General features: G+C 33.9%; 1 protein-coding gene across 4 annotated transcripts; it reads left to right on the forward strand.

Moving 5' to 3' along the window:
* The first annotated feature begins 512 nt into the window (after positions 1 to 512).
* Positions 513 to 15,153, forward strand: LOC126967875 (receptor expression-enhancing protein 5). Of its 4 annotated transcripts, XM_050812566.1 has the most exons (6): positions 513 to 751; positions 820 to 1,052; positions 5,716 to 5,839; positions 6,722 to 6,830; positions 11,963 to 11,992; positions 14,337 to 15,153. In XM_050812566.1, the coding sequence occupies exons 1-4, from the start codon at positions 622 to 624 to the stop codon at positions 6,814 to 6,816; spliced, it is 582 nt and encodes a 193-aa protein (XP_050668523.1). In that variant the 5' UTR covers positions 513 to 621; the 3' UTR covers positions 6,817 to 6,830; positions 11,963 to 11,992; positions 14,337 to 15,153. The 4 variants fall into 4 exon arrangements, with proteins under 4 accessions (XP_050668523.1, XP_050668525.1, XP_050668527.1 ...); XM_050812568.1 differs by lacking the exon at positions 11,963 to 11,992; XM_050812570.1 differs by lacking the exon at positions 6,722 to 6,830 and having other exon boundaries at positions 514 to 751.
* The last annotated feature ends 1,072 nt before the right edge of the window (positions 15,154 to 16,225 follow it).

Consider the following 16,225-nt stretch of genomic DNA (forward strand, 5'->3'; position numbering starts at 1 on the left):
TTCGCGCGAAACAAAGAGTATAACCTGCTACAGGAAATAAAATAAATGGCGCGAAATAACTCGGACCAGCACTCGCGCGCATACTGATAAAAATCAGTCCCGATTCCGCTACACACGTGCCGACCACGCTCCCTAGACGATAATCGTCCCTAAATCGTGAGTTCGCCCGAAGCGATTTTTGAATTAGGGTAAACAATAAAATTTCAGTTACGATTTGTCTATACACTTGCCGATTTAAAGTACGATCTAGGGACCACCCCGATATCGCCACTGATTTTAGTGTCGTATATAGCCCTCATTACAATATTAATGTCAATATTGCTTTGACCACTTTGTGTATACAAGAGTATTCTATAGAGTATTCTGTCTACGTCACAAATCAACATTTAGCCTGAAGTTGAAAATTTCGTATCGTATACTGACAATGTCGTCTAATGTCTTCTTTGAACAGTTGATGACGTCTAATGTCAAAAGCTGTTGGAAATGTCCATGCTGATTTCTAAAATCTCAAATCTGTCTCTGTCATTAAGTCGTGGCCTTGGTAAGTTATTAATTGTCTGAAGTCGCGAAGTGCCATTTAATTTAAAATTCAACACACCCAAGACCGACGTACCCAAAAACATGAGTTCCAAATTAAACGAGTACAAGGATTTACTAGAACGTAATTTGAACGATAAGACTAAGCCATGGACGAAGTACTTTGATATCTGCGAGCAAAAAACGGGCGTGAACAGAGTGTATTTATTCGTCGGTATGTACGTTTTTTCATGTTTTATTTATATCTTTAGCGGTAGATTTGACGTTTGTTTTATTTTCCAGGGTTGGTGGCGTTCACCGGTTTATATTTAGTATTCGGTTTTGGCGCGGAATTAATATGCAACTCAATTGGATTTGTATACCCCGCATATATGTCTATGAAGGCTTTGGAATCACCACAAAAGGACGATGACACTAAATGGTTGACATACTGGGTGGTTTACGCCTGCTTCTCAGTTGTTGAATATTTTTCCGATTTCATTGTTGGATGGTTCCCTCTCTATTGGTTGATCAAGGTTAGTTGATACAAAGTAGCTGGTGCTTCACCTATTGTCTACATGTCGTATAGATTTGGTCTTGATATAATATCTACTATTATAAATACCATTCTTATGATCAACATTATCAATTATAAAAGCCTTGCATAGAGTATTAATACAAATATTAATTATTTTTGGCTAACAATGTCAATCAAACAAGAATAATCTAACCTCAAAAAGTACTAATCCATATTCTTGAAACTATTCGTAAACACAATAAATTTTTGAAGAGAGATTATTTTTATATATAAGCATCATTCTCACTAAATGATTGAGATATGAAAGTTTTGATATTCATAAAATTTTAGTTTCACAGAAACATATATTTAATATGATACATAAATATTATAAAGGCACTTTACTAGTAAACTCTGAAGAGTTGCTGAAAATCCTTAAGGAATAGAGAAGTGTAGGTACAGTTTCAACATGGTTAAATTAAATCTGTAATTTTCTCGTGTAATGCTTATTTATAAGTATTTTTACACATTTTTTTGTAATTAAAGAATGCACATTTTTTTTAAACATACATACTTACAGGCAGAAAAGACATTCTATTCTGTTTCAGGATAAGGGTTCAGTGGGATTGGACTTAGATTGAAAATATTAATTATTATTATTATTATTTCTGACTTTAAAAATCTAGTTCATTCTTTCATTTTATCTGCAGGTGTCTCCTTATTGTCTTTCTATGACCATTGCTTCAGTTTTCTGACCTTTTTGATGGTATTACCAAATCAGGATCAATTTATGTTCTCTATATTCTGAGATACATCTGTCACACTGTAGACATGTAAACCTCTGCACTCTGTGTTGGCTTTGAGGCCTTATCATGATATATCCTATGACTCATTTATACATCTAGTTAGAATATTACAGCTGTGAAAACATCGAAAAAATGTGAGTTTAGAACTACCCTCTATTTTGAGCAATACACACTAACACAAATATGCGAGTGTAAGACCTAGCTTAACAGTTAACACACACTAAACTAATATTCCTGGCCTGTTGTCTAACAGCATGAGACTCTATCTAGATTTATAAATTATCTAAGACTAATTTACTAAACATACAAAATGTGGCACATCATAATCGTGAATGTGAAAATTATCATATTACAGTATCAATAGTAAGCAATAAATTTATTATTATTTTGTGAAAGTTATCTTGATAACCAACAATAGTTTGTTTTATCTAAACATCAACTCGGCAGCAACTGATAACAATTGTTCTGTACATAATATGTTGCACAATATTGTGTTTTATTACTTATTTAGATCTTTCTCTTGTTATCAGACCACTTGTTATGTTTCCAACTGGTTTTTTAATTTATCAACCACTTTGTATTTTATATCCATTAAAATAACCCACAGTTTCAAATATTTCCAGTTAGTATATAACAACAACTACACACAAGATAAATGTACATGAAATTGCAAAGATGTTGAAAATTGTGTAGTTTCTAGACTGCAATTTTGTCTCTAAAATATTTTCAGTATACTAAATGAAATCCATGCAAATTTTTGTACCACATAACCCAAGAGAGAAGAATCGTAGTAATAGTTGTGTTAAGTAGAGAGAAGCTTCCGAGTGCTTTCATATTATTAGCAGTTATATAGTGTTTAATTTTGATTTTTAATATAGTTTTTACAGTTTGACATCTGGCAAGAACAAGATTTTTTCATTAGAATATCTAAGTTTTTAACAAACTAACAAGAATTGAGAAGAATTAGCCGTAATCTTTTACATTAATTAGTTTTGTTATTATACTGTTATCACTTAATTAAAATAGTTTCACAGCAATTATTCTTATTAAGGAAAGTTCATCTAAAACGAATTTTTTAAACCCAATGTTGGATTGGCATAAGTGATAACTTATTTTATTTTTTAACTCTTACAGAGACCATTTAACAGTTACCAAAATTAATTTTTTGCTCAAGAGAATGTGAAGTGTCTATTTAAAATAGATATAAAAATTAACAGATGTTGTTCTGTACATAATAAATAAAATACTGTTTCTTACGAATTTGTCAATAATATATCATAACATCAAAAATATTTCGTTAAATATGCTCCCTGTTGTTATAATGAAATTGTAACAGCAGAACTGTCAAACTGTGTCAATAAATTATTTCGTAGAAAATATGTCCACACAAAACAAATATAGTTGGACTAAATTACACTCCATGAAGTAATTCCCACTAAAATCAGTTCATTAGTTTAGGAGATCACTGGAAACAAATATCAGGACATGGATTTATTTATATTAAGATTACTTATGGAAAAACTCCCAGTGCCATCTATTTTTTTAAATATTTTTGTTTACATTGGCCACTGCACATGTATGTCAATTATTTATCTTCATACTCCAGCTCAGCCCAGTTCAGAAAGCTAGATTTTAACCAACTTCAAAAAGCAAGAGGTTTTTGTATTTTAATGCTATTTTTTTATGTATGTAATTTATTGTTCAATTTTCGTGATTCTTCTTTAGTTTGATGCGGAATGTTTGACATTTGGTCCCATAAAAATTAGGTCTTAATTTGGATTGTATTTATATTGATTATTATTAATAATCCGTTTGCAGATAAGTGGGTCTTAGACTACCTGTCATTCATAGTTAACAAACATTCTTCACAATATTTCAGTATCTCACAAGAAAGCAAAATAGGGGATCTATTAATAAAGTACTACTATTTGTATGTGCTACCTATTGATAGGTTTGAAATGGGCGACAAGCCAAATGTAATAGCAGGTACATACACTCGCCACACGTGACTTTGAGCGCTCAAAGTCAATTTTAGAACCAAACAACCCAAGTGGGCTGGCACCGACTTAAACCCTATCTGTAAGTGGCACATACAAATAATAGTACTTTATTAATACTTCCTGTTTGCCCATGTTGCTATATGGCAACGGTATGAGACCACCGTTTAATACCCTGTTATAAAATTAGCACACAAGAAATTAAAGGTATAAGTTTTTCATAAGAGGTGTATTAAAACTATTAAGTTATTTTATACTTTTCAGTTTTTAAGTCGGTTATTTTAAACATAGTTTTTTTTTTCACATGCTCTACTAGCTTTTTCAGATGCCAGCAATGTTAGGAATTAGAGGATTTATGCCTGTAGTTAGACTACTACACTTTATAAACATATGTGATGGTGTTTCTTCTGCCTCCATGCATCCTCTTCATTCAAGCCTATGTCTTAAGGCAGCTGTGTTTTAAGTATCTGATTTATTTTTGTTTGAAAGGCAAATCTATATATAAGTAAATACTAGTTCATGGATAAAACATAATATGGTTTGTCAAAAATAAGAATGTACACCCACCTTTAAGGCTGCTTCTTGTCACTCTTCTGGTGTAGCAAGAGAGCATGGTTCATGGTGATGACTTAGTATCAGGTGGTATGTCCATAACCTCATTTGTTGAGCTTATCCAATTATAAATCGTAGGTATTTTACAATATAATATTAAATTCTACATCACAAGTTTGTAAGTAACTGTAATTTTCACACGTCATAAAAACACAACAATAGGTACCTGTTGAAAACTTTTCCATCATTGCATTAACGATTATGACAAAGATGACTCACAAGTTGTTGACTTTAGAATATCTCAGACAGAATTCATTTTAACACAATTTCTATAGTTTTCCTTGTTCTCCTATAGTTTTCCTTGTTCTCATCTCTCACTATTGCAACTGAAATAATATGTACCTAGAAGATATTATGTAAAAGATATTTTTAATGATGTATGGGATGACTATATGGAAGGTTCACATTGCCAGTAGTTTTCAATGTTAGACCAACAGACGGGAAGGTGCACAGATCTCACCATGCATGCCACATCCTGATCGAATCCACTGGTCTCATGCAAGCATGGGAACTCCCAACAGAGCTTATAAAAGCATTCTCTCCCAAGGACATTGTACGCATCATAGAGGGTGGCTTGAGAGGTATCCTGTACAAACAGTATGGATGAGCAAAGAAGAAAAAATTTTGTACGGTTTTTCTCCAGTGGAATTTATTTGTGTAAATTTAACACCTTTTAGCATCTATCCATACATGCGTAATTGTACGTATGTATTAGGAAAATCGTTTGTTTTTAATTATAGTAGGCAAATAATTTTTGGTTTGCATTAAAATGATAGGGATGCGCTCAGTTCCTACCTCTCTTTGTAGCCTTTATCACGTTGTAGATGGTATTAAGCAATAACTCACCGGACCTTTACTTTCTAATAATATTTCCACATAACCTACATCAATGTTAGACTTACTCATCTTTGCCTCTGACGTCAGAAAAACTAGTTGACTAGCCAAGACCTTTGTTTAACAAAGGTTTTTAAATTCGATTTAAGCCATTTATTTTCGAAAATATAAAATTATACCTTCTAAGTAGCATCCTCAAATGACCTTGGTATAAAAGCGTAATTTTTTCGTGTAGGTAGGTACTTTCATCGAAAATTATTTCATATTATAAAAATTGGCACGACCCGTTTCTTCAAGTCATTTAGTTATTTAAACAGTCGTCTATTGAGTACTAAACCTCGCCTCTTACCACTTTTGTTGCCTATTGAACGCGAGGGGAAGATTTTTTACCATTTGTAAACCAGAGCCTCATAGTCGTTTCTTTTTATTTCAGTGTGCATTCATAATCTGGTGCTACCTGCCCACGGAATACAACGGCTCCCTGATCATCTACCGCCGCATCATCCGCCCCTACTACCAGAAACACCACACCCGCATTGACAACATAGCGACCTCGGGTAAGATCTTCAGATGATACAAATACCATAACACATAGTTACATAGGGAATCTATTAGAAGGCAACTCTGTTGCTCAGCTTAAAGTAGTGTCACTTTTATGAATTCTTCTGTTTAGTAATTATATGATATTGGCTTGTCCATATTATATTATTGTAAAGTCGTTATGGATCAGTTTCCTAAAAGGGAGCATTACAAATGCGGTTAACCTCGCCGCTGGGCCCCAGAGTGATGAAGGATATAACGCTTCTGTAGTCGAATAATTTTAATAACCATAAAAGGTTTGGGCTATGTAGAATAGTTAAGAGATCGAAATATACAGCCAGAATTTACTTTTTTTACTTGAAAATAAAAGAGATTACATTGATTACATTTTAAATTAAAAACTGCTGAGTAAAATTATAAACATAATTGGTAATTATTAAAGAAAGTGTAATTATAGTAATTCTAACTGGGGGAGTAACTAGAGTTTTATGAATAAAATTATGAATTGAACGCTGTTTTCGTGGGCTAAATTTTTGACATGAATTTTTATAAATTTTGATTTTGATTTGGTAACTCAAAAACCAGTGTTTTTTTGGTAATTTTAATATATTGTAGTATAAAAATTATTGTAAATTATATTTAAAAAAATAGTCAAATATCATCTTGGTAGCAAAGCCTGCTACTATAGACTGCCACACAGAGAAAAAAAAATTAAGCTGTAATTTGTTCCACTAACAACATTTAATTGTAAAATATGTTTAAAATCCTTTTCGGTTGTCCTAGCATATTTCTAAGGCTGTTTGGTGATATTGGGTTTGGCAGCATGAAAACTTTTCCCCATATGGAATGATACTTTTTTAATCCTATTTCTCTCCAAGTCCGCTCTTGAATTTTTCTAGATATCTTGCAAGAGTTGGTTGACAACGCAAACAAAAATATCGACAAGACTTTTAAGTCTTTTAAGAAAGTGTTGCCTGAACTGCACAAAGACTAATCCGTCGATTTGAGGTAAACGGAGGGTGCATGGGGTGCTTCTATGCTTTGCTTTGGTTATATATATACATGTTTTGGATTTCTAGAAGACAGTATGCTTTTGGCCATAGGACACAAATCTAATTGGTTAACTCATAATCGAAAAATAAATATATAATATGCTTTTTTTTATGTTCGTACTCACCTCATTTCAGTTATTAAAATAAAATTTACGGACATCCAATAGTGACTTGTATTTGTATAGACAATTTTTGATAATTTTGGTTCAAAGACGTTCTATACATTTAGACAACGTCGTATAAAAACAAAACTGAAATATAGAACATACCAGAAATTACACCGTAATAAAATAATAAGCTTCGACTGCTATATGTATACATTGCCGCATTTACTCCAGTTGTTTAAAATATTCTTCGTTAATAAGCAGCAATGTAAAATATTCAGTTCAAGTTTGATTCGGAAAGTGACAGTTGACACACGACAAAGGTTCAAGTATGCTTATCTTCTTATTGAAAAGTTTAAGACTAAATGATAGTTCTGTAGGTATATGTACATTGTACATTAACAAGATTCCTAGCTTTTCGGGGCAGGGGCAGCAGATATGATACACTTCTCATTAAAAAAAATTAAAACACCCCTGAGATTTGGTTTTTAATGAGTTTAATTTACAAATTATAATAATTATATTTTTAATACTTGCATTACTGTTTGGATTTTTTTTTATGAGAAGAAATCATATTCATGGTAGCGGTTATGAAGCCATTCAGCACTCACTAAGCTAAAACTATGTTGCACTTCCTGTTGCCTATTATTTTTAACGCACATACATTTAAATATACCTTTCAAAGAATATAATTTATTAGTTATTTGCACCTTAGATACGCTATTTATTCCCGTGATTAATTATAATTAAAAATATTTTTTCGCCAAAGCAGACCGCACCTCTATTATTTTAGGCGTCATTGATACATCTCGATATCTACGATAAAATATTAAAATGGAAAGAATATTAAGTATTAAAAAATTTGTTTGTGCAGCCAGAGGTCTGGCGTGTCATAGAGGCATGTTGGTTCCTCTTCGGTAGTAGCTTACTTTGAGGTAGAACATGTTGGATGTGGCAAAAAAGAATATAATTAAGTAGAATAATTACGCTACACATGAGAGATATGTGTTGTTTGATTAGTTAGTGTGAGAAACAGATTAAAAAATAGTGATTAGAACGTTATATGAAATTAAAAGAAGACTAGCGAAACTGATTACATTTCAATCCTAACATGTCGAACAGAGATTAATATTTCAATCCATTTCCTTCTTTTGGGATTTCAATAATCGATATATGGAACGTTTTAGTGATCTCTTTTTCACTTTTACTTATGAGTGTCATTTATTCAATTTATTCAAAGTCAAATAAAGTTTATTCAATTAGGCTTAAATTAAGCGCTTTTTAATAATTACTATAAATATCTGTTTTAAATTACTGAATCTACAATATGTTCGAAAAAAATTGAGCTCGTACGAAGAACATTCAAGAAACTCGACGGCCACCCTTTTCAATCAACTAGAAGTGTTTTACAATGACTGCAATATACAAAATAAATGGGTTTGTAAGGTGCTGCATCCAATATATGAATCGTGATTAATTAATATAAATTATTTCATAAAAAGTAATAAAGACTAAACTTTATAAATACAAATTGTCGTATATTGGATGTATCAACTTTTAGAGCTTGAATTCATTATTTGTGTAAGGATGCTTCGTGAACATGATGATCGTTATTACTGTCATAATTAGTAATTGCATCCAACAAATGATTTGATGATAATTTTCACATGAAAAATTTCCAGACGACATCGTCTGGAAATTTTTTCAGAGTACACTCAGTTTTAGTGCACTCTTGGGAGGTGGACAATCTCGGATTTTTGTTAACACCCATTGGAGTCTAGCGTCCGAGTAACGTTTGTTTCTATATACAATTAGTAATAATATATACTTAGGTATTGTTCCGAGGTATTAGAAGTAGTATAAATCATATCGGGAAAGAAACATTTTGGACTCGCAATGACATTTTAAGGCTTTCCACTCTACTACCACTAATAATATTATCCTGAATAAACGTAGACGCCATTTTGTTTTTATACAATGATCCGAGTGAACTCGTACGACTAGAAAGAATAGGTCACAGGCTTACACTATAGGGGAGACCGAGGGGATTTGAAACTATTTTCACATTTTGTTCTGTCTATAGTATTAGGTATATGACCTAATACTAAAGACAGAAATCGTATAATATTAGTACCAATCAATAGGTCATTAGAATATAAAGACATTGCAAGCGTTAAATATTGTGGTGTAAAAACGACTTAACCTTACCAGGTCAACTTGTTTGTGAACAGACAAATTAAATCAAAAAAAATGTATTTTGTGCCCGTTATTTATTGACTGCTGTCTGATATAAAATTGAAAACAGGGAGAGTTGAAACAGCCGGATTCAAATCTCCTCAGGAAAAAAAAACCTCCCAATTTTTATTTAATCCTCAATAAAGAAGCAAATGCACAGAAATGAATTGTAAGAAACATAAATAATTAACATTCAGTTGAGGAGCTTTCGAAACACATGTAACTTAAACCAAAATACAGGACCTTATCAAAAATCATCGTAAAAAAAAAACGTTAAAAACTTACTTTTCACGATTTTAGTAACATGGCGCTCAGAAGTCCACAACCACGCAAATTACTCCACCGACGCGAATTGCCACATCAGCCCGCGGAGAGAAGCGATTGAAAAGCGACGCTACCAACTCGATAACTGTTTTAAATTCTCAGAAATCGGTACTGTTTCAAATCCCTCGGTCTCCCCACGAGTAGCGTCCGAGTGTACTTGGCTCGTGAAAGCTCGTTTTAATTCCCTTCAAACCCCCATTATTCACCACCATATGTAAGCATAGGAACCAACATGCCTCTATGAAGTGCTAGGAGACATTCTGACTGGCACATAAACATATTTTTAAAGCAGTTATAATTCAAATATTTTAAAATATATAAAGCTATTATTTGGATTCAATTACCTAATGATTCAAGAGTGGACCATTTTTTTTATAACATATTATCACAGTAATACAAAGTTGGTAATATTTATTTCTTAGAATATTTTATTAAAATCAGATGAATAGTCCCGTAATCTTGCAAGTAATCGATATCTGCTTAAGTACCATGCAAGCTCTGAAAATAATTAATTTATTAAATATGATGGCATTATTTTTTATTGGTTTTCGAAATAAGGAGCTCTTATAGTTTTAGCCTCCTTTTAGCACAACAGTTGAAATACTCCAAATGGTTGTTGGGTGTGCTTGTAAAAAAAACATTTACTTTCGCGCTTCTTTATATTATTTTTCGTGTTCTAGTAAATGTCCGAGAGTTGGTGCAAAGTGCGAATAGGAAGATTAATACGTCTATGAAAAAGTTGGGCTAAAACACATTAAATATATTCGGTGTACGTTTTGTTACTAAGCTAGTCCTGTATTCTAGACGTTGATATTTAGCTGGTTATAGTAAAGTGATTTATTTATATCAAATCGTAATTTATTTGGTTCAGTAGTTAGTTCCTTTTCTATAACACCATATATTATAATATATATTTGCAAATGACTGACCGAGAATGTAATAAAAGGCACTACATGACGAAACCAACTCAACACCACTTATTATATACGACTTAAGCCCTTAAGCTCAAAGCATGCTCTCACTTCAAAAGCCGGCATCGCATCCCTTTTTGTAATGACAATAAGAGACGAGACGAGCAGGACATTCAGCTGATGGTAATTGATACGCCTTGTCCATTAAAATGCAGTGCCACTCAGGATTCTTGAAAAACCCAATAACTGAGCGGCACTAAACTTGCGCTCGTAACCTCATTTGCCCAGTAATTTCACTAGCTACGGCGCCCTTCAGACCGAAACATAATAATGCTTACACATTACTGCTTCACGGCAGAATCAGGCGCCGTTGTGATATCCATAATCTAGCCGGCATCCTGTGCAAAGGAGCCTCCCACTGGTCTGATCTCTGATCCTGGATGTCTGTTAAGTTGGTGGTTGTCACTTACCACCAGGTGAGACACTCGCCCGTTTGACACCTCAAATCTAAATAAAATTATAACATTTCAATAATTCGTTATAACCCAACGTTAAGAACTTCTATTTCGATGCACAACTTTTGATATTTTAACTGGTAGTGACTGACCGTGGGGTGCAGTATTCCACGCCGACTTAAACCCTAGCACACACAAATAATAGTACTGTATCTTATACCTTTAAACGAGCAATTCTTGGATAAATACAATCTGAATCTCGTCCAAGGATTTTAATGAAATTTTGTATACAGGTAGTTTCAGGGGCGAGAAATCGACCTAGCTAGGTTTCAATTTAAAAAATGTAGTTTTATCCGTGTTTTAATGAGAAACAGCTACAATAACATTAGAATACAAAGATAAATTTCGCCACTATATACAAGACTATAATAGCTCAGCTAGACATTGGGTGATCCTGAAAGCAGAAGACTCTGGTTCGAATCCAGATGTCCTATTAGTTTTTTTTTTGTTGTTCAAGTTTTGTACATTCTTAAAAATCCGAGCAAGGCTCGGTCGTCCAGATATTTAATATTAAAGGTTTACAGAAGAGGTGTATTAAATTAGATCTTTATTGACATGTTTTATATAAAAACAAGGTCTCTCACAATTAAGATGTAGCTAGATCAGTTTTTGCCCCCAAAAACCCACGTGTAACTTCATCCAAACCTTTAGAGCCGATTCTGGGACTCGCGATATATTATATAAATAAGAAAGAACTAGACATTTTGTACCAAGTTATATGATCATGACACAATATATCATCATAAAAAAAAAGTAATACAAGTTAAGGAGGCGCGTGATGACTTATCGGCTACACAAACCCCATACAGCCAGTAACCGTCCACAAGCATGACGCATGGATTAGCCTTCGCTACCCTCGCAATATGTTAGAAGCCGGAAGGCAAAAGCTATGACATTCTATTTAGCATGACAAAACTTGTCAAGGGATTATCTGCATTGTATAAAGTGTATTTCTCCCACTGTGTTACCATAATATATAAAACATCACACTTATTTTAGGTAAACGCGAATAAGCTGTTCCACATCAACGTAAGTAGACCGCCATGTTGACTGGCAATGCTTTCGCAGATGTACTTTACGATTAAATTCTTATACTATTGTTTTTTATATTTAATGCATGGTTAAAGCTATTTAGTCTTCTTGTATTTTCGCTTATAAAGCTTTGCTAATAACTTTGTACAATAGTTGCATAGAAAACTGTTTAAATGTATTGTATTATATAGTTTATCGAGAGTTGATAAATCTGTCAGTCGCGCAATTCTTAATGGCCGACTTCGCGTATCATCGTGTGGGCTGAGAATTGTGGTGCCGACAACACAGCTGTTGTCAAGCGCAAAGCGCAGGCGAAACTTAATGAGTAGAATTGAAACAAAGTATTCAAATTTATCAACTTTTTGTGAACCATTTTTAAATCATTATATACTTCTGTAATATATATTTATTATTTATTTATATAATTTTGTATGAATTTTGAAACAATAGACCGTACCTTTATGTTAAATACCAATGAGAATAATGTTTATGAACAAGGGCAAAAAAGTTTTGTAATTAAACTAATTTTTTTTTTCACTTCAAGCTTCACTTCACTTTCAAGCTTCATATATGACAATGTCAAACACTCGGTACTCGCGGTGTCATGAACGACCTGTCAACTTAATTGACAGCTCGCTGTGATGGACGTTTTGACATTTTTATTATACAAACAACAAATAGGTACTGTTTCTTTATGGTTGATATTGTTTCGATATTAAATCTATGACGTAATATTACTTACTATGCCATGATAAAATGGCTTTTCGCGCCACTAGAACCGACATTCGCGTTTTACTATACCTACCTACTTTATTTGGATACTTGCTATTATTTTTTCATAATATTAACAACCTATGAAGCTGTTCAATAACAGTTATTTGAACAAAAATTCACTCAGGAGAGAAAGTTTCGAGAGGGTGCAATTTGCAGGCACGGGGCGTAGTCCAAAGGCTTACGCCTACGAGGAAAATAAAATAAAAATCATTTTGGGCGTCTACGTCGGGAGCTGTTGAAATACCTATGTTTGACAGTTCTTACAAACATTTTAAGACGTGTTGCATAATTTGTTTGTAAATCACAAGTGGCCAGTGTCGTTTTCGGTCAAAATATTGAACAGCCATACATAAAAACAAATGAGAATCATGTTAGAAATGAATTTTCATACATTTTTTTCTGCCTGCTGTAGTTCTTTAGAATTGGATTTCCTTACAACTTTTCTGCCCGCACATTTGATGAAATAAGTGACGTACTTTCGCCCCAGTCGTCACGAACGCACTTTTCGAACAGATCTATGACTATATTATTGTTTACTTTCGGCTAGCACTGCCGTAGCTATTCCCGCTGCAAAACATGCGAGCACTTGTACCCGTCTGAAAAGTGTATCATAACATTCGATTATAAATCTCAGTGTGATGTGTCTCGGTCGTATAGCGTTTTCCTACGCCATACATTGTTTTTTATTACGTCACGAATGAGACTACATTGACACTGTCACGAGATGACGTCGCTAACATCTTTTAAGCGAATCACACACTACGCAGATACGGCTTACCGGATATATGCTCCGATACAGATATCTTAAGTATCTAAGCATATATCTTTCAATATCGCTCTCTAAATAATTTTTATTTGTTTGAACATTTCTACAAAATTCAAATTCAAATATTTTTATTCAAAATCACTTATTGAACGTCAAAAACTACCACCCATTCAAAAGAGACTGCCTCAGACCTGAGAAGAATGGGCGCAAGAAACTCATCGGGCTTTTTTTTTATATAAAATATGGATTACAATGTGATATCGTAAAATAAACATTTATAATAAAAGAGCCTGAGGGTGTTCGCTTTATTCTCAGTCCGTGGTGTCATTAAGAAAATCGTTTATGCTATAGTAATTTTGTACATTCTCTGGGATCATATTGTAGAAGCATATACATCGCCCAACAAAAGACTTACTAACTTGACCCAACTGAGTAGTAGGCATAACAAGTTTATGTTTGTTCCTCGTGTTAACATTATGAATGTGACAGTTTCTAGAAAATTCCTCAATGTGCTTATGAATATACCGATTTAATACAAAAGTTTCTACCTCAGCGTAACGATCAAGAGACCAAAGCTTTATCTGCTCTTAACCCCATATAAAATGCCCATAAGTGCAAGAGACATGTTATAATTATTGCTTCGCGAGCATTGAGTGTTTGACATTACTGTAGTGATTGAAATGTGGTTTTAAAATTTATAAAAATTTTGCCTTTGCACGAACTTTTGGAGTATTTGTAGCAATTTGACGCCAATTTGATTTAATTTTGAAGGCTAAGTTCTAATTGCATTTAACTTTTCAGCTTCACGCCTTTTGGCAGACGCAGTAATGAAGAATAATTAATTCGTATTATTAAATCATCGACGGGAGTACACCTAAGTTTGCATTTTGGCCGGCATATAATAAATTAGATAGCAATGCAAAACACTTTATTTTCTAGGTTCTTTGGTATGGGTAGATGAAATATTATAATGAACTTCTTTACGATCTATAGGATAAGATCTTTATATTTACTTGACTGTTCTGTTTTAGTTTTTAAATTCTTAGTTAATTTTTTTTAAATTATAAGCGTACAGTAGTACCATGAAACTCTGTTACAGTTTGCGTATGAACTGAAATAAAACTTACTTACGAAATGTACTCATAATAATATTATGTTCACATTATTATGATCTGAGACATGTAAACCGATACTGTATTGTGACGTGCTATTGACCAATAGCAGCGTAGTGTTTCCCTAAAACTAAGCTGTGTGATTGGTTAAGACATAAGCGCGCGTTACCATTTAACTGCGCAAAAGTAACGAAATAATATGGTAGGACTGTAGCTTCTTGAGGTTGTAATAGTTTCGTTTTTAAATCTTAAGATGTTAGTACAATGAAATGCCTGTATTTTTTTAATTAAATTCAGTATTGCTCAAGGAGTGTTAGATTTCCTTTAACTTTTCGATGATTATTTAGGTATGCACTTGCCATATAAAGTCGGATTTTTGTATGTATGCAAATATTTATTAATCATGTATTCTATGCTTAGTTTTAAATCGATATTGTGTGCCTTGAAGCTGGCTGTTCACGCGAGATTTGTCATTTTTTCACGAAAATAAAAGGTATTCATTGGTAGTTGTGTTATTTTACTATCAGACTCCACCTGCGTGCAGACGATAGATGTGTTAAACAATCAATTGAACTTTGTTAATCGGATATCTTGTCTATATTGATACTGTCCCTACTCAATTCTTCAGATAAATCCCTTTTCTGAAGAGATATTAAGGTCGATTTTATTGCGACGGTAAGAGCTCACAAAGGATAATTAATTGCTTTCCTGTCACCCGAAAGGTGCTTTAAGAATACATTTTTTAAATGATGATTAGGGAGGAGACGAGCAGAACTTTCAGTTGATGGTAATTGATACGCCCTGTCCATTTTTTTTTTTTTTTTTTTTTTTGTTTTTTTTTTTTTTTTTTTTTTTTTTTTTTTTTTTTTTTTTTTTTTTGGAATAGGAGGACAAACGAGCGTACGGGTCACCTGGTGTTAAGTGATCACCGCCGCCCACACTCTCCTGCAACACCAGAGGAATCACAACAGCGTTGCCGGCCTTTAAGGAAGGTGTACGCGCTTTTCTTGAAGGTACCCATGTCGTATTGTCCCGGAAACACCGCACAAGGAAGCTCATTCCACAGCTTCGTGGTACGAGGAAGAAAGCTCCTTGAAAACCGCACTGTGGAGGACCGCCACACATCCAGATGGTGGGGATGATATCGTAACTTGTGGCGTGTCGTGCGAAGGTGAAATTCGGCGGCAGGAATCAGGTTGAACAGCTCTTCGGAACACTCCCCGTGATAAATGCGGTAGAAGACACACAATGAAGCGACGTCTCTACGCAACGCCAAGTGATCCAGCCGTTCACAGAGTACTGGGTCCCCGACAATTCGAGCTGCTCTGCGTTGCACGCGGTCAAATGGATCGAGCTGATACTGGGGTGCGCCAGACCAGAGATGACAGCAATACTCCATGTGAGGCCGGACCTGCGCTTTGTAGAGCGCTAGAATGTGGGCCGGCTTGAAGTATTGCCGTGCTCTATTAATGACGCCCAGTTTCTTTGAAGCCAGTTTGGCTTTGCCCTCCAGATGGCCACGGAATTGGCAATTGCTCGAGATTTCGAGACCCAGTATTCCGATACTAGGCGAGGCTT

This window comes from Leptidea sinapis, chromosome 14, assembly GCF_905404315.1.
Source record: "Leptidea sinapis chromosome 14, ilLepSina1.1, whole genome shotgun sequence".
Lineage (NCBI taxonomy): Eukaryota > Metazoa > Arthropoda > Insecta > Lepidoptera > Pieridae > Leptidea > Leptidea sinapis.